This window comes from Mobula hypostoma, chromosome 19 (assembly GCF_963921235.1).
Source record: "Mobula hypostoma chromosome 19, sMobHyp1.1, whole genome shotgun sequence".
NCBI classification, from domain to species: Eukaryota; Metazoa; Chordata; class Chondrichthyes; order Myliobatiformes; family Myliobatidae; genus Mobula; species Mobula hypostoma.
In genome coordinates this window covers 51,100,291-51,119,753 of record NC_086115.1, presented here as the reverse complement: position 1 = coordinate 51,119,753, position 19,463 = coordinate 51,100,291, and the positions used below count along the sequence as shown (strand labels likewise).

At 40.4% G+C, this 19,463-nt stretch overlaps 1 protein-coding gene across 2 annotated transcripts in view; it reads right to left on the bottom strand.

The window, feature by feature from the left end:
* LOC134359034 (inactive carboxypeptidase-like protein X2) overlaps nt 1-19,463 on the bottom strand; it is a 231,333-nt gene that overhangs the window by 148,424 nt on the left and 63,446 nt on the right. The window contains exon 1 of one of the 2 annotated variants that reach the window (XM_063071869.1): nt 14,194-16,136. The exons of the other annotated variant lie outside the window; for it this stretch is intronic. Coding sequence (XP_062927939.1) covers nt 14,194-14,283 — 90 coding nt within the window. The 5' untranslated portion in view covers nt 14,284-16,136. Of the gene's footprint in view, nt 1-14,193; nt 16,137-19,463 lie in introns of those variants that run through there. 2 annotated transcript variants of the gene reach the window in all.

Below are 19,463 nucleotides of genomic sequence, written 5' to 3'. Positions count from 1 at the left end.
CAATGGGATAGTGCACACATCCAGCTCTCTGCCAACTGAAATGTATCCTGTTTTATCACTGATTCACGACCCATCACAAGCTACAATTGTCATGTTTTGTTACTCTAAAGCATAAAAACTAATTACAAGAAAAAGACAAGAGCACAGGAGATAACTCGTGTACATTCATTTTTTACTTTAATCGAGGCACGCATATATCACGTGGTGGCATGGTGACGTATGCCATTTAAGTACTTTTACAGATAACCCACAATGCATTATGTAAATGTAAGGAGGTTTCGACTTTTATGTTACTGCGGAGGCTAATTAAAATGGCATCTTTGTTATGTTAATCTGGGGAATGTGGCTTTGTTATGTTAAACGCTGAGAAAGTTTGCGCTAGCCGCTTGTTTTTGCTTTAGAGTGTGATAAGTATATGTTACGAACCAATTGGGATGGTTGTTATGGTTTTGGTGTATTTGAAGATACTGTATGCGCGGGGTTTTGGGGCAGAAGGCGGGAGAGCGAGACAGAGGATGGACGAGGTGCTGTGAGTCCGCTAACGGGGTCGGACCCCGAGCGGGACGTTCGGCGAGGAGACGGAGACGGACTCGTGTGGAGCGTCTGGTCGACCATCATTGTTGGTCCCAGGCAGCCGGTCGAGGTGGTCCGAGGGGGTCGCAGGGTGAAGAAGAAGGTCCTTGAGCTCCAACTGTTTGTGCACGAAGAGATTGAACTTTGATAAGTGTGGCGTCTTTTATTTTCCTTTTATATTTTATTCTCTTTTAATTATATAGTTCCAGTAATATCTATAAACTGTATATCATTTAATTGCATCTGGTGTATTGTCTGTTATTTGGGCGGGGTGGGGTATCTCACACAGCATCCACACAAACTAATTACCCAGTTTGGCGGGGCCGAGGCTGTTTCCCTAGACGAGCCGAGCGACCATGAGGGTGGCCAGGGGGCACAACAAAGAACATCTAAACAAATCATATACTTACAACATTCCTGAAATATTAAATACACAACAATGATGGCACCCATATCTAAGATACTAAAGTTAAGTGTCACTCTAAAAACTTCTATGTAAAATCTAGGCTGTACAGTACTCAGACAGTGTTGCAATGCTTTAGTTTAGACTGAGCCCTAAACTACAAGACATAATTGTGGTAGACCATATAACTGGGTTAACTGTCTGGACACGCCCCTCTGCTGACTGCCCCTGTGGCTCCTCCCACAGACCCCTGAATAAAGGCGTTTTCGCCCTGCTCCTCCCCCTCAGACCAGGGGCAGACACTTAGCATGGAGGTCACGTCTTACTGCAAGTAAAAGCCTTTCAGTATTTACCGTACTTCAGTCTTTTGGAATTATTGAAGGAGCTTCAATAATAATAAACAGTAACAATGCACTTTCTGGGATCCCATCTTATTTTTAACTCTCAAACAACTGATAAAAATGGATACAACAGGAATTCTGCAGATGCTGGAAATTCAAGCAACACACATCAAAGTTGCTGGTGAACGCAGCAGGCCAAGCAGCATCTGTAGGAAGAGGTACAGTCGACGTTTCAGGCCGAGACCCTTCGTCAGGACTAACTGAAGGAAGAGTGAGTAAGGGATTTCAAAGTTGGAGGGGGAGGGGGAGATCCAAAATGATAGGAGAAGACAGGAGGGGGAGGGATGGAGCCAAGAGCTGGACAGGTGATAGGCAAAAGGGGATACGAGAGGATCATGGGACAGGAGGTCCGGGAAGAAAGACGGGGGGGGGGGGACCCAGAGGATGGGCAAGAGGTATATTCAGAGGGACAGAGGGAGAAAAAGGAGAGTGAGAGAAAGAATGTGTGCATAAAAATAAGTAACAGATGGGGTACGAGGGGGAGGTAGGGTCTACTTATCCGTGTAAGCGGAACAAGTGCTACACATGCCCTTACACTTCCTCCCTTACCACCATTCAGGGCCCCAAACAGTCCTTCCAGGTGAGGCAACACTTCACCTGTGAGTCGACTGGGGTGATATACTGCATCCGGTGCTCCCGATGTGGCCTTTTATATATTGGCGAGACCCGACGCAGACTGGGAGACCGCTTTGCTTAACATCTACGCTCTGTCCGCCAGAGAAAGCAGGATCTCCCAGTAGCCACACATTTTAATTCCACATCCCATTCCCATTCTGACATGTCTATCCACGGCCTCCTCTACTGTAAAGATGAAGCCACACTCAGGTTGGAGGAACAACACCTTATATTCCCTCTGGGTCACCTTATATTCCGTCTGGGTAGCCTCCAACCTGATGGCATGAACATCAACTTCTCTAACTTCCGCTAGGCCCCTCGTACCCCATCTGTTACTTATTTTTATGCACACTTTCTTTCTCTCACTCTCCTTTTTCTCCCTCTGTCCCTCTGAATATACCTCTTGCCCATCCTCTGGGTCCCCCCCCCCTTGTCTTTCTTCCCGGACCTCCTGTCCCATGATCCTCTCGTATCCCCTTTTGCCAATCACCTGTCCAGCTCTTGGCTCCATCCCTCCCCCTCCTGTCTTCTCCTATCATTTTGGATCTCCCCCTCCCCCTCCAACTTTCAAATCCCTTACTCACTCTTCCTTCAGTTGGTCCTGACGAAGGGTCTCGGCCTGAAACGTCGACTGCACCTCTTCCTACAGATGCTGCCTGGCCTGCTGCGTTCACCAGCAACTTTGATGTGTGTTGATGAAAATGGATGATCACTTGAATGCCCAATTTTATGGTATCCCATCAATACACAAGTTTCTTTTATTCCAGTAATGACAAGGCATCATAATTTCCCTTAAGTCACTTTTGGGAAGGCTGAAGTAAGGAAAACTCCTGCCAAATAGAAGTTCTACTTGTTTATAAGTTTAACTCGTGTTCACCTAGCCATCCAGTATGCCTTTACTGGGTCAGCACTAGGACTTCAGAGTCCAATCTGAAAGCACAACATCCCTTGTCTGGAATAGCTAAGGAGAAATGACTATTTGTCTTCACATTACTGTGATCAATCTGATTACGCCTACTGGCAGGACAGGCGATTACCTAAGTAGAATTTTGCATTCCACCCCAAGGCAACCTTTCCGACACAACTTCATTTGCTATGGAGTGTTAAAAATGACTTCAGCGCACAGAAACTGAGTGTGGATTTATTCAATCTGACTTGAAAATGTATGATGTGTAAAGAATGCAAGATTGCTACACCACAATGTTTATGCAACAGCAAAGATTTGAGGATGTAAATCCAAATATATAATTTTACTAACGTGATGTTATTTAAACCTTTATACATACAAATATTTAGTACATGGTTACTTAAAATGAACAAAAGACTATGTGTTTTATTTCTTTCTGCACTAATTCCATACATAGTTTTCAAGCTGCAATACCACTCTCTGGAAATGGTATTCAATTTGAAACTAAAATGTCTCTGCTAATGTTTCTGCAACTGCAAAGAATCTTAATTGAATATGAAATTGATTTGCACTTATTACTTCTATCCATCTGCCAAACAAAAATTTCATTACGATGTAAGAAATTAAATATTATTGTCATAAAAAAGGCAGCCATCAATCTGAAATATTAACTCTGTTTCTCTCTCCATGGTACTGCCTGACCTTCTCAGTACCCCCATGAAAACAGGCCTATCTAGTCCATGCCAAGCTTGTCTACTATCTAGTCCCATCGACCTACACTGGAACCATAGCCATATCCCTCCATACCTCTCTCATATATGTACCTCTCCAAACTTCTTTTAAATGTTGCAACTGAACTCACGTCTATCACTTCTGCTGGCAGCTCATTCTACACTCACACCACCCTCTGCATGAAGAAGTTCACCTCAGATTCTCCTTAAACATTTCACCTTTCACCCTAAGCCTTCTGTACACCCTCTTGTTCTAGCCTCATGGAAGCAAAGGGGAAAAAGATTCCAAGTACTCACCCTATCTATACCCTTCATTTTGTATACCTCTAGAAGATGTCTCCTCATTCTCCAGCACTCCAGTGAATAAAGTCCTAACTTATTCAACCTTGCCTATAAATCAGGTTCTCAAGTACTGGCAACATCCTTGTAAGTTTTCCAGCAGTTAATGTTTTTATGATGCCTGTGCAAAAATAAATAAATAGAAATGATGTTGATATTATTTAATATTGTATTATAATTAAAAGAGTACAATTCGAAGATTCAAAGTTAATTTATTATCAAAATATGTATGCAATATATACTACTGAAATTCATCTTCACACAGACAGCCACGAAAGAAAGAAACACCATGGAACCCATTCAGAGAAAACATCAAACACACTACACGCAAAAAGAAATCAAGCAAATGTTAAGAAATTAATGAAAAACACAGAATATAAAGCACCAAACCACAGAGCCACACAGCAGTCCAGGTATATTCAGTTTTTCTCAGTTCAGTTCAATTTAGTGATGTGCCAGTCGTTGATTGCAGGCGACAGAGCCAATCCACCCTGATCAATATTGCACAAGAATAATAAAATAAGGAGTAACTAGAAACCAGAAGCACATCATAACATGAACTGCAGAGTCCAATCCACAAACCACATCAATTAAACCTCTTTCAAGGCCTAAGGCTCTGGCATCATCGAGCAAGAGCAAGATAGACAGGGAGACCGGTTAAACGCAGTCAGATGGCACTGAAGAGCGCTCGACTACTACACTCACCCCCGTTGATTTCAATCATGCTCAACGCTTTAATTGGTGAGATTGGTGAGAAATGGAGTCGATCATGAACTTGCGCTCTTTCTCCAGGCCACACACTCCACTCAAAACCTCACTGAACTGCCTTGGAGACAGTGAAGTGCCAGACTGCACAATTGGCCCAAAAGCACACTAGTAAAATGTAAATCTCAGGTTCCAAAAGTAGCAGAATCATACTTGAAAAAAGAAGTTAAAGATGTAGCTTCGTGAACTGTCTGCAGGACGTCGCCCTTGGTTGTGTTGTTCGCTGGCGCCATCTTCTTCAGCAGTCAAAGTGGATGTGGAACAATGATAAGACATCAGGGTCTGCTGCATACTTTGCTTCACATAACCATGACTATTCTCTTCCATTTCGGATGCAGTGCTGTAGCCCAATGACTTCATGATTCTCCGCCAAGACACGACAGCAGAGATTAAAAGGCAGGGGAGGTGGAGTATGCTTTATGATTAACTCATCATGGGGCACAAACATGCCAGTTCTATCTCAGACCTGCTCACCCAACCTCGAAAATCTAGCAGTCAAATGTTGTCTATTTTATCTGGCGAGAGTGTTTCCTGCCATCATCCTCATAGCAGTGTACATTCCACCTCGGGCCAACGTCAGGCAGGCACTGGAGGAGTTGAGCAGGCATGAAACTGTTCACCCTGATGCCTTCCCTATCTTTGTGAGCAATTTCAACCAGGCCAACTTGAAGAAGTGTCTGAACAACTACCACCAACATACAGTATCACCTGTGGAACCAGAGCAGTCAATACACTTGACCACTGTTATGCCATCATCAAGAATGCTTACCATGCTATCTAACCTCCATATCTTGGAAAGTTCGATCATTTGGTTGTATTTCTACTCCCAGCGTATAGGCAGAGACTAAAGATTGCAGCATCAGTGGTGAGGACAAAGAAGCTATCGTCAAGGGAGGTGGAGGAATGCTTCAGGATTGCGTTGACTTGTTGGACTAGATAGACACAATTCAGGGATTCATCTTTGAATCTAAAAGAGTATGCTACAGTTGTCATCAACGTCAACAAGGCCTGTGTGGATGAGTGTGTGCCTTCGAGAATATTCTAGACATACCCAAACAAAATGCTGTGGATGAACCAGGAGTTTCATGGTCTGTGAGTACTAGATCTGTGGCATCCAAGACTGATGATCCAGAAATATACAAGAAGTTCAGGTATGGCCTACAGAAGACTACTATAAGGGCAAGAAAACAATTCTGATTGAGGTTAGAGACGGAATTAGATGCATGTCAGCTCTGGCAGGGTTTGCAGGCCATTACTTCCTACAAAGCAAAACCTAACATCATGAATGGCAGTGATGCCTTACCCCCAGATGAGCTCAATGCCTTTTAAGCACACCTTGAAAGGGAGAAAAAAACTACACCTGTGCGAATCCCTGCAGCATCTGGTGACCCTCTGTCTTAGAAGCAGATGCCAGAACATCTATCAAGATGGTGAACCCTCACAAGGTGTTAGGCCCTGATGGTGTACCTGGTGGGGTTCTGTAAACCTGTGCCTACCAACTGTTGGGCGTGTTCAAGGACATCTTCAATCTCTCATTGATGCAGTCAGAAGTTCCCATCTGCTTCAAAAGGGTGACAATCACACCAATGCCCAAGAAGAGCAGGGTGAGATGCCTTAACGACTATCGTCTAGTGGCACTCACACCCACTGTGATGAAGTGCTCTGAGAGGTTGGTCATGGCAGAATCAACTCCTGCCTAGTCAAGGATCTGGACCCACTGCAATTCATCTATCACCACAATAGGTTTACTGGATGTAGTCTCACTAGCTCTCCACTTGGCCTTGGATCACCCGGACAATAGCAATACCAATGCCAAGCTGCTGCTTAATGACTACACCTCAGCATTCAACGCAATCATACCCTCAGTTCTAATCAACAAGCTCCAAAACCTGGGTCTCTGTACCTCCCTCTGCAACTGGATCCCTGACTTCCTCACTGGGAGACCACAGTCCCTGGGGTTCAGAAACAACAACTCCTCCTCACTGACAAACAACACCGCCACACCTCAGGGATGTGTGCTTAGCTCACTGCTCTACTCTCTCTACACCCATGATTGCGTGGCCCATCACAGCTCAAACACATTCTGTAAATTTGTCACTTGTGACATATCTGTTGCTGGCAGAATTTCAGATGATAATGAGGAGGTGTACAGGAGTGAGATAGATCAGTTGGTTGAGTGCAGTCACAGCAACAGCCTTGAACTCAACATCAAAAAGACCAAAGAAATGATTGTGGATTTCAGCAAGGACAAGTCGAGAGAACATGCACTAGGCCTCATCAAGGGATACACAGTGGAAAGGGTGAGCAGTTTCAAATTCCTGGGTGTCAACATCTCTCAGGATCTATCCTGGGCCCAACATGTTGATGCAATTACAAGGAAGGCATGAAAGCAGCTATATTTTGTTATTAGAAGTTTGAGGAGACTCGGTATGTCACCAATGACACTCACAGGTTTCTACAGATGTACCATGGAGAGCATTCTGACTGGTTGCATTGCCATCTGGAGCGGAGGAGCCACTGCAAAGGATTGGAAACAGCTGCAGAAAGCTGTAAACTCTGCCAGCTCGATCATGGGCACCAGTCTCCCCAGCATCCAGGACACCTTCAAAAGGCCATGCCTCAAAAAGTTGGCATCCCTCATTAAGGACCCCCTCTTCGTTAATGCCCTCTTCTCATTGCTATCATCAAGGAGGTGGTACAGGATCCTGAAGACACACACTCAACATTTCAGCAACAGCTTCTCCCCATCCACCATCATACTTCGAATGGACAATGAACCCATGAACACTACCTCAGGACTTTTTTCCTCTCATTTTGTGCTAATTATAGAATCTAATTTTCTTTTTTACATAAACAACAGGAATTCTGCAGATGCTGGAAATTCAAGCAACATACATCAAAGTTGCTGGTGAACGCAGCAGGCCAGGCAGCATCTATAGGAAGAGGCGCAGTCGACGTTTCAGGCCGAGACCTTAGTCCTGACGAAGGGTCTCGGCCTGAAACGTCGACTGCGCCTCTTCCTATAGATGCTGCCTGGCCTGCTGCGTTCACCAGCAACTTTGATGTATGTTTCTTTTTTACATATTGTTCTTATTATAATTTATAGTTTTTATTATTATGTATTGTAATGTACTGCTGTCGCAAAACAACAAATTTCATGTCAAATGCCAGTGATATTAAGCCTGATTCTGATTTTGCTGGACTTCAGCTGATTATGACACTGGATAGCTGATACTACAAGCTCAAAGGAGCTGGGTTACCCCAGTTGGGATGTTTGTTCTCTGTGATCCGGCAGAAAGACTAGGGTTATCAGTATTGACTGCTGCTCCTTGTCTCCTCGGGACACTACAGCTTCAGAATATACTTCGATATCACTTTTGTCAAGCATTATACCTTACTCCTCGGTTCAAGAAAGCAACAATGACCATATCAATAGGTGTCAAGCATGGAACCCTAATCCAATTATGTCCCATGTGTGTTAAAGAGTGGAAGAATCATGGGAATATAAGAAGAATATATTGGGATTAACGCAGAATTGATGTAAATATGTGGTGGATGGTCAGTTCGAACTCAAGGAGCCAAAGAAGCTATTATCACTCTGTAACTGGGAAGTGGATGCAGGGGGATTTTCAATTATTTCTTATTGATCACAGTTTTGTCTGGTGGATCATCTTTCCAATTCTTAAATATCCAAAGTCCAGTTTCCAGCTATACCTATGTACAGGCAAGCTCTCTGCTCACCTAAAGTAGCCTGATTAAGCCATATGTGTAACTGCTGGCTGTGTAAGGACTTCTGCTGCACAAAATTATTTCTCTTGTGTCAGGTGGTGAGGCACCTCACCAATAGTTAAAGATTCAAAGTTTCAAGATTAAAAGAACATTTATTATCAAAGAGCCTTGAAATTTGTCTGCTTACAGGCAGGTGTAAATCAAGAAACCCGAAAGAACCCAATTTAAAAAAAGAAAAAGACCACACCTCGATGTGCAGAGAAAGAGAAAAAAAACTCAAATCATGAAAAAAATAGGAGCAAGCAACAACAACAGTGTTCCGAACCAAACTGAGTCCTCAGATCCAAATCCCTGAGCACCCCAAAGTAGGCCCAAAGCCTCAGTATTCAGTTCAGCAGCTGAGGGCAGTCTCACAGCCTTAGCGTCATAGAGAGAGGAGCTCCCAGTCTATCTGGGCAAGCGTTTGAGTTGTCCAAACAGTGGATCATACTTTGCATTAGGACCTGGACTCCGCCACGGTGAATTGCTCCAGGCCTAGAACATGCCACCCAGCGATTCACTTTGGGCTAGATTTCGCTGCCAAATTTCTCAACCTCTCCAAATTGGCTTGGCACTTACAGCGATCCACCCTTGCACCTGGGCTAGTTGGAAGGGCATTGGAACTGCTCTGCCTGATCTTCTCCTCTCCAGATCATTCACTCCAAACAGCATGGCTCCAAATCCAAGTGTGTTGAAGCATGGCACATCCTTCGGATTCGCTCAAAAATTGCACGGTCAGCATTACAGGAGGAGAAAGAAAGACCTTTCAAGGCTCCCACAAAAACAGTCTCTTTATTGTACACAACAGCCTTACTGAGTCATAACTCCACTCAGGCTCACAGAAGTTAACTGATTTATTTTGCTTCCAGACAGGGAGTGATGAGGGATTTACCTGACATCCACAGTTCAGTGGCGGTCCATAACAAGGCCTCTTGTCATCATAAGAAGGGGAATGGAGTGGCTGAGGTGTGGTCTTTTTATTTGTTTATATCATTGTATAAAAATGGAAAACTGATGACAAGAGGAAAAGAGAAGCAAAATAGAGACAGCCAATTGAGTTCTGTATTACCAGGGATGGTTTATTTCATAGAATTGGTCACATCTGCTTCAGCATCTGGTTATATAAGAAAGGCTATTCCTAAAGTTCCCTAATAGAAATCCAAGGAGAGTTTCCATTTCAGTGTTGCCAGAGCTATTCTGTGCCTGCTGGGATTACATATTCTTCAACTGTACAATGCCAGTCATGATTTTCTAATCATCTTATGTAACCAGATAAAATTGCAGGTTTCAATGTCCAATTCATGGGAGCCGCTTCCGTTGGATGCAATGCTTTGTCAAGTACATATCGAAATTCCCCAGACCGAGGCTGTAAAATCATGTGCAGTGATTTAGTACGGTTTCAGGATTTGAACATGCCAAGTTGTCCAGCAGGAATTGATTGCTTTCCCGCAGTATCAAACAGATCTTTCTTCACTGACAAGTTTAATTCAAAGAGAAAGGGAAGTTATCCCTGGAGATAAGTGGAATGAAAACAGTCTTGGAAAGCAGTACCTAACAGTTGAAAGCAATAGGTCACCTGCTTTATGCTTTACCCATTTTCCTTTTCCATTATCTTTAAACATGATGAAATGAAGAACCAATTTGTTATTGCTTATCTCATTACAGCGCAAGACAAATTTCATCCCCATTTTAACTTCCAAGTGCTAATGTTAGCTTGGAGCTCAGATATCACAAGTCTTAAATTCATTGACAGGATGCCAATAAGGACAATAATTCTTGACCAGTCATAATTAGTCCTGAGAAGGTGGTGATGAGCCATTACAGGCCTTCTGCTGAAGGTACTCACACAGTGTTGTCTGTACTCAGTTCCAGGAGTAGACCTGTCATTGATGAACGAAACCAGATATGTTTCCAGGCTAAGGGAGATTCTGCATGTTGTGGTATTCCCATCTACCTGCTGCCCTTGTCTCTGGCAGAGGTCAAGAGTTTGGAATGTATCAGGCAAGTTATTGCAATCTACGCCATCTACCTCCTGTAACTCAGAAAGTGGCCTCTGAGTGCACGTCCATGGTCTTCTGCTGCTGTAGCCCATTCACTTCAAGGTTTGATGCGTTGTGCTTTCAGAGATGTTCTTCTGCACAACACTGTTGTAATGTATGGTTATTTGAGTCAGTTGCCTTCCTGTCAGCTTGAACCAGTCTGGCCATTTTCCTCTGACCTCTCTCATCAACGAGGCGTTTTTGGCCTCAGAACTGCTGTTCATTGGACATTTTTTGTTTTTCACAACTTTCCTTATAAACGCTAGAGAAGGGGTTCCAACCTGGAGTCTGTAGTTGCTTAATGGTATTGGTCCGTGGCATAAAAAAGGTTAGGAAGGTTATGCTTCTGGAAGAAGATGATGGCAGAAAACAATGCGACCAAAGGAGAAATGCGCCTGATGGTTCACAAAACTACTTCTCTCACTTTTTTTACTTCTTCTTTTCTTTCAAATGTGGTTCTGTTACTGTTGGAGACTGTGATCTACATTTTGGTGGTGTGTTTTTGGGCTGATTGAGCAATCTGGTTCTTTTCTGTCTCCAAGGAAGTTCGGTGAGGTTTTGAGCAAAGTGTGTGGCCTGGATGCAAAGAAGCCTGGAGACGGTGCGTGAACCCATGACTTACTCCATTTCTCGCCAGTCTCGCTGATTAAAGCATCGAGGACACTGCGCTGGTTGGGCTGAGCTGAGCTGGACTGAATGTGCCTGTACTCTTTCGACAACTTTGGGGTTGGAGTTTTATATTCTGTGTTTTTTTGCTCGGGTTTTTTATTGCTGTCTGTTTGATTTGTTCTTTTTTTGTGCATTGGGAATTTGATATTTTTCTTTGAATGGGCTCCATAGTTTCCTCTGGTTCGTGGCTGGCTGAGGGAAGGTGAATCTCAGGTTGTATACTGTATATGTACTTAGATCACATTTCTTCCCCATCGTGTTGTTTTGTCTGAACAACAACTGTACCTCCTGACCATATATGCACATTTTTATCCATTGAGTTGCTGCCACATGATCGGCTGATTAGGTGTACCTAATAAAGTGGCTACTGAATGTACTTTGTAAACGATACACTGTGCAGAGGTGGGGGGAAATGGAAGTTTACATATTGGATTGGATGCACATGCAGCAACTGCTTTGTCCCGGATGATGTCAGGCTTCCAACGCTGCTGGAACTACATTCGTCCAGACATTTGGAGAATGTTCTATCACATTCTTGGCCTCTATTTTGTAGGTTATGAAATCGTTCTAGGTCGGCAGTTCTCAAACTGGGGTCCATGGACCTCTTGGTTAATGGTAAGGCTCCATGGTATAAAAGAGGTTGGGAACCCCTGCTCTTGCATTTCAGCTGGTGAGTTACTCATTGGTACGTATCCAGGGTCTGACTTGTTCTTTAGTATAAATGTTATCTGGCTGAGTTATTGGTCAGTAGTAACCCTCTAGGATACCTTTGAGTGTCAAGGGTAGATGATCAGCTTCTTTCCTGTAAGAGATAGTCATTACTAGGATACAGTGCGATACAGTGGTTCCTTGCTGCTTATTGACCCATGCCACAACATTTCCTGGGCCTTTCCACATTTAGGCATCAATTGCTTCATTTACTAAGGAGCTACAAATGGATTTTAAATATTGTAGAACATCCCACTTCAGACCTTATGATGGAAGAAATATTACTGTTGAAGCTGCAGAAGACAGCAGAGCTTACGATGTTGATTAAGCGCCTGTAGTGATATCATGGGGCTGAGGCGATTAACCTTCATTAGCCTCAATCATTTTGAGTTGGGGGACCCTGCACAGGATCAAAATAAGCTGCAGAAAGGTGTAAACGCAGTCAGCTTCATCACGAGCACTAGCCTCCCCAGAATCCAGGACCTTTTCAAAAAGGTGGCATCCATCATTAAGGACCCCCATCACCTAAGACATGCCCTCTTCTCATTGCATCCCATCAGGGAGGAGGTACAGGAGCCTGAAGGTACACATTCAACAATTCAGGAACAGCTTCTTCCCCTTGCCATCTGATTTCTGAATGGACATAAAGAATAGAAGGGTCTTAAAGAAACCGCTCGGCACACTGGCCTTCATAAATCAATATATTGAGCACAGGAGGTGGGATGTTACCTTGAAGTTGTATAAGATGTTGGTGAGGCCTAATTTGGAATATTGTGTGCAGTTTTGTTACCTACCTACAGAAAAGATGTAAATAAGGTTGAAAGAGTACAGAGTAAATTTGCAAGGATGTTGAGTTATAAGGAAAGATTGAATAGGTTGGGACTTTATTCCTTGGAAGGTAGAAGATCCAGAGGAGAATTGATAGAGGTATATAAAATTATGAGGGATATGGGAAGGGTAAATACAAGCAGGCTTGTTCCACTGTGGCTGGGGTGGCACTACAACCAGAGGTCGTGAGATAAGAGTGAAAGGTGAAAAGTTCAAGGGGAAACGTGAAGAGAAACTTCTTCACTCAGAGGGTCATGAGAGCGTGGAATGAGTGTTCAGCACAAGTGATACATGCGAGCTTGATTTCAATGTTTGAGCGAAGTTTGGGTAGGTATATGGATGGTAGTGGTATGGAGGGCTATGCCCGGTGCAGGTCGAGGGGAGTTGGCAGTTTAAATGGTTTTGGCATGGAGTAGATGGGCCAAAGGGCCTATTTCTGTGGTGTACCTCTCTATGTCTCTCTGACGTTGAATTCATGAAAACTACCTCACTACTTTTTAAATTTAACACACACACACACACATATATATATATATATATATATATATATATATATATATATATATATATTCCTGACACTAATTTACAATTTTTATTATTATGTATTGCACTGTACTGCTGCCACAAAACAACAAATTTCACAATATACACGGGTGATATGAAACCAGATTCTCAGTCTGATTCTGATACTTTTACTTTTGCGCAAATTATGATCCCACCCACTGATCCCAGTTATACCAGGGCTCCCCAATGTCACTGTTGGTCTCTCTGTTCATTTGTACCCATGCTAGCATGGCTTCCCTATCAGCTAGACAATACATTAATGATTTTGTCAGAGATTCTGCAGGGAGCGCTCATGGAGTGAGGTCGTCTCTCTGGCTTCGCTCCATTCCCGTTATCCTTTCTAACCTATGACCTCCTTGATTTAATCAACTTTAAGTACACCAGAAGACTTACTTTATCTCTCTGACTTACTGATTAATTGATTTCCTTTTGTCAACTGCAACTTTTGAGCTTAAAGAAATGAGTACGAGATCTAAAACCAAAGATGGGAAAGACACTGATGGGAACGGAGGAAAGAAGAAAGGTGACTCTAAACAAACGGAATTAACTTACGAAGTTATGATGAAGTGTTTAGAGGAAATGTTTGAGCAGCATCGGATAAAACTATCTGAAAGTTTAACTGCTCAATTTGAACAACATCGTCAAAGCCTCAATGAAGATTTAAAATCAATCACGGATTCTTTGAAATCCCTGAATTCTGATGTTCAAAAACACGATGCAAAAATTTCTGAGCTGGATACTAAATCTCAGAAGACGGATACAAAAGTTGAGATCTTAGAGAAGAATCTAGCTTCCACTACTAAACAGCTCCAACAACTTAAATCCAAAGGTATTGATCTTGAGAATCGATCGAGAAGACAAAATTTACGTTTAATTGGCTTACCCGAGGACGTTGAGGTTGGAGATCCTGCAATATTCTTTGCTCAACTTTTAAAGGATTCGTTCGGTTCAGTTTTTCCCAACGATCCTCCATTACTCGACCGCGCCCATCGTATACCGTGGATAAAGTCGGCAGCTGCTGTTTCCAAACCCAGACCAGTTATTCTTCATTTCCATTATGTTAATGTTAAAGAACAACTTCTCCAGACTGCTCGTCGACAAGGGATGATCAAGTATCGTCAGCATTCCTTCAGGATAGTTCAAGACTACAGTTCTGAAGTGATGAAGGAACGACTGACTTTTAAACCTTTAATGTCGGAATGCTATCAAAAAAATCTCAAACCGGCACTATTGTACCCTGCACGACTCAGAATCTCTCTTCCTGATGGAAATCGTCGTGTCTTCCATTCTACAACTGCCGCTTGAAGCTTTTTGGATGATAATTTCCCATCTGATACAGACACCCTCTCTTAATTTGTGTCTGGTGTTTCCAGCACCAATTTTTTTTCTCTCTCTGGTGTTTTTCTTCAAAATAAACCTTCTACTACTGTGCGATGAAGGTTTTTTTATAAGTCTAAGAATTTTGTTCTTTGTTTATTACTATAGTGATTATTCTATAACTTATATAGAACATTTATCTCCTGTGAATAACATCATTTTCCCTTAGTTAACCTTTTGTTTTAACTTTTCCTTTTTCGTTATTACTAATGATCGGATCCGACGGTCATTTGTAGTTATATGTTTCCTATTTTTGGTTTTCGCATAGTTAAAATGGCGACTGGTCTTTCTTTTTGTATAATCTCCTTTGTTTTTTTTTCGGGACGCCATGCTCTTATGCTTCTTCTTCCCATAATCCATTTTTCTTCTTTTGGAAGCGATTTTTTATTTACTCGCTTATAATTAACCAATTATATGTACTAATACTTTTTTTTAATTTCATATATTTTAGTAATTTTTACTATGTAGACTAATTTACTATACTGTTTATTTTTCACATATATTAGTCTTCGGAAGGTCACTTATTTAACATATATTTTTGGAGTTGCCCCCTGCAGAAATGGGGTTAAAGTTAGTATTAGTGCTTTCTTCAGCCTTCTCTGGCTTAGTTCGGGGTTCTACTTGGGTTTGGGGGAGGGGGTTGTCTTTTTCTTTTCTAATTTTTTCTATTGGGCTGATTCAGAACTACAAAGATGTCCGCAGTGTCGAGATTTCCGGTTCCTCTCTAATCATGTATTCCTCTTCCGATTTCATGAGCTCACATTATGGTTAACCCCTTACTTACCAAAGGGTTAATTTTCAGTTATGGCTCATACTATTAATTTTGTCTCTTGGAATACAAATGGTTTAAACCATCCAATAAAACGGAAAAAGATTTTCAAAGTGTTCCAAAGACTGAATGCTCATATTATTTTTGCACAAGAGACTCATGTAAGGAAAGAGGACAATCAACGCTTCTTTAAGTTTTGGAAAAAAGAACAATACCATTCAAATGCTCAAGCCAAAATTAAAGGTGTTTCAATTTTTATTGATCCTTCAATTACATTTATTCATCAAGACATTATTTCAGATGCTAATGGCAGATTTCTGTTAATTACTGGGGTACTTTTTAATAAAAAGGTCGCTATGGTTAATGTTTATGCTCCGAGTGTGGATTATCCTGAATTCTTTAAACACTTACTCACTTCCTTTCCTAATTTAAACGAGTATATGTTGATAATGGGCAGTGATTTTAATTTATGTTTGAATCCCATGTTGGACAGATCCATAGGTAGTCCGGCTTTACCAAATAAGTTGGCTACTATTATTAACTCTTTTATGTTGGATTCTGGGATTTCAGAAATTTGGAGATTTCTACATCCAAATGATAAGGAATTCTCCTTTTTTTCACATGTACATCATTCTTTTTCCCGAATTGATTATTTCCTGATTGACTCTTGTTTGATTCCATATGTAGTTGATTGTAATTATGACATTATTGCTATTTCAGATCATGCTCCAATGAAACTTTCCATCAAGTTAATGGATACCTTTTGTACTAGCAGACAATGGCGATTTAACCCTATTTTGCTTCAAGATCAGGACTTTGTCAAATTTATAAAGGAGCAGATTGATTTCTTCTTTTCAACTAATACTACGGAAGAAGTTTCCAACGGAACTGTTTGGGACGCCTTTAAAGCTTATATCCGTGGTCAGATTATTTCCTATTCGGCTGGTTTGAAAAGACGTATTAACAATGAAATACTTCTGTTGGTTGATAAAGTTAAAGAAGTCGATAAAAAATATGCTATTTCTCCCAGTAAGGAGCTGTACAAACACAGAGTTGAACTCCAATTGGAACATAGCTTATTATTAACATCCTCGATCCAAAATCAATTAATGAGAACTAGAAGTGATTTTTATATTCATAGCGATAAATTGGGTAAATTACTGGCTAACCAATTGAAATTTGATTCGGTTAAACGTCAAATTACTAAGATTCGCAAACAGGATGATACTTTCACAGTTGATCATGTTGGGATAAACCAAACCTTTCAAGAATTTTATACCTCTTTATATCACTCTGATTTTACTCATGATTCTAATTTCATGCATGATTTTTTAAGTAAATTGAGTTTTCCGAAACTATCACACGAAGATTGCCTATCATTAGAAACTTCCATTTCAGAGAAAGAAATAATAACTGCAATCTCATCATTGAATTCCGGTAAAGCACCCGGTCCGGATGGGTTTACAGTGGAATTTTTAAATTTTTTTTCCTCCATTCTTTCTTCTAAGTTGTCTAGAATATTCAAGGAAGCAATCAGTTTAGGTACATTACCACAATCATTTTATGAAGCCTCTATTTCCTTAATTCTTAAAAAGAATAAAGATCCTACTGATTGTGCATCATACAGACCGATATCTCTTCTGAATGTAGACTCTAAAATTTTTTCAAAAATTCTAGCAACTAGACTGGAGAAGGTGTTACCTCAAATTATTTCCATGGATCAAACCGGATTTATTAAAAATCGCTATTCATCCTTTAATATTAGGAGGTTAATGAATATTGTTTACACCCCCTCATTTACTACCCCGGAATGTATTATCTCATTAGATGCTGAGAAAGCCTTTGACAGAGTTGAATGGCCTTACTTATTTAATGTTTTTGAGAAATTTAATTTTAATTTGACATTTATATCTTGGATTAAATTGTTATATTATTCCCCGGTAGCCTCGGTTTGTACAAATAATTATAGATCTCCTTTTTTCGTCTTTTTCGTGGTACTAGGCAAGGTTGCCCTCTTAGTTCTTTACTATTTAATATTGCTCTTGAACCTTTAGCAATTGCTATTCGTGACTCGCCAAATATTGTTGGTATTACCCGTGGAAACGAAATACATAAATTATCATTATATGCAGATGATTTGTTGTTATACATCTCTAACCCGGAGAAGTCAATTCCTGCTATCCTAGATCTGTTAGCTCAATTTAGTAACTTCTGTGGTTACAAATTGAATCTTAGTAAGAGTGAATTATTCCCTTTAAATAAGCATGTACCTATTTATGGACGTTTACCATTTAAATTGGTTACTGATTCATTTATATATTTAGGGATAACAATTACGAAAAAATATAAAGATTTATTTAAAGCTAATTTTTTACCTTTAATTGATCAGATTAAACTTTTATTTACCAAATGGTCCCCAATCTCTTTGTCTTTGATTGGTCAGATTAATGCTATTAAGATGATCATTTTGCCCAAATTTTTGTATATATTCCAATCAGTTCCAATTTTTATCCCAAAATCTTTTTTTGATAAGGTAGATTCAAAAATTTCCTCATATATTTGGCAGAATAAAAATCCTAGGTTAGCTAAAAGGTATCTACAGAAATCTAAAAAGGAGGGGGGGCTCGCCCTCCCGAATTTTAGATTCTATTGTTGGGCAATTAATATTTGGTATTTAAAATTTTGGTTACAAGATTTGGACGCATCTTTAAACCCTCATTGGGTTGAATCTAATTCATTACAAGGGTTTTCCCTGGGTTCGGTTTTAGGAACTTTACTTCCTTTTACTTCTTTTAAATCATATAAACAAATGAACAACCCAATAGTTAAGCATACTTTACATATATGGTTTCAATTCCGAAGATTTTTTGGGTTTAATCCATTTATTCTAGCAAGTCCCATTATATCAAATTTTCTTTTTCAACCGTCCACGATGGATCAAGCTTACTTTGATTGGAAAACCAAAGGTATAATATCTTTTCGCGATTTATTCTTGGATAACTGTTTTATGTCTTTTGATCAACTCTCTAATAAATATAACTTACCCAGATCTCACTTTTTTCGATATCTACAGATTAGAAACTTTTTAATTACTGTCTCTCCTAATTTTCCACACCCATATCCAATGGACACTTTGGAAAAAATCTTAGATTTAAATCTCTCTCAGAAAAGTGTAGTAGCAATTATATATAATATAATTATGAATCTATGTCCTGATGCTTCTAATAAAATTAAAGCTGACCGGGAAAGAGAACTTGAGATTAATATACCGACTGAAAAATGGGAAAAAATTCTTCAGTTGGTGAATTCATCCTCTGTATGTGCTAAGCACAGGTTGATACAGTTTACAGTAGTGCACAGGGCTCACATGTCCAAAGATAAACTATCTCGTTATTACTCTTATATTAATCCAATATGTGACAGATGCCATTCCGAGATAGCTTCTTTAACCCACATGTTTTGGTCATGTCCCTTGTTGGAGCAATATTGGAAAGATATTTTTGATATTATTTCAACGGTCCTAAATATAGACTTACAACCTCATCCAATTACTGCTGTCTTTGGACTACCAATGATAGATTTAAATAATTTAACCTCTTCATCACGAAGGATGATTGCATTTCTTACTTTAATAGCTAGAAGGTCCATTTTGTTGAATTGGAAAGAGATCAACCCTCCTAATGTATTGGTTTTCACAGACTATGGTGTGTTTGAATTTGGAGAAAATTAGAAGTGCAGTTTATGACCCTTCCATTAGCTTTGAAAAAACTTGGAGGCCATTCAATCAGCATTTTCATTTGATGTAATTTGATCATTTCCAAACTTGTTTTATCTCTCTGTACTGTTGTTGGAGGGGAATGGAGTCGTCGACACTAAGGTTTTCTTCTTTTCCATTTTTAAGTTGTTAGTTTTGCCCAAGTCTTTTAGTTTAGTTGATTAATTTTGTTTTTCTTTGGGGATGGGGTTTGTTTTTTTTTGTTTTGTTTTTTTTTCTTTTTCATGTTTTT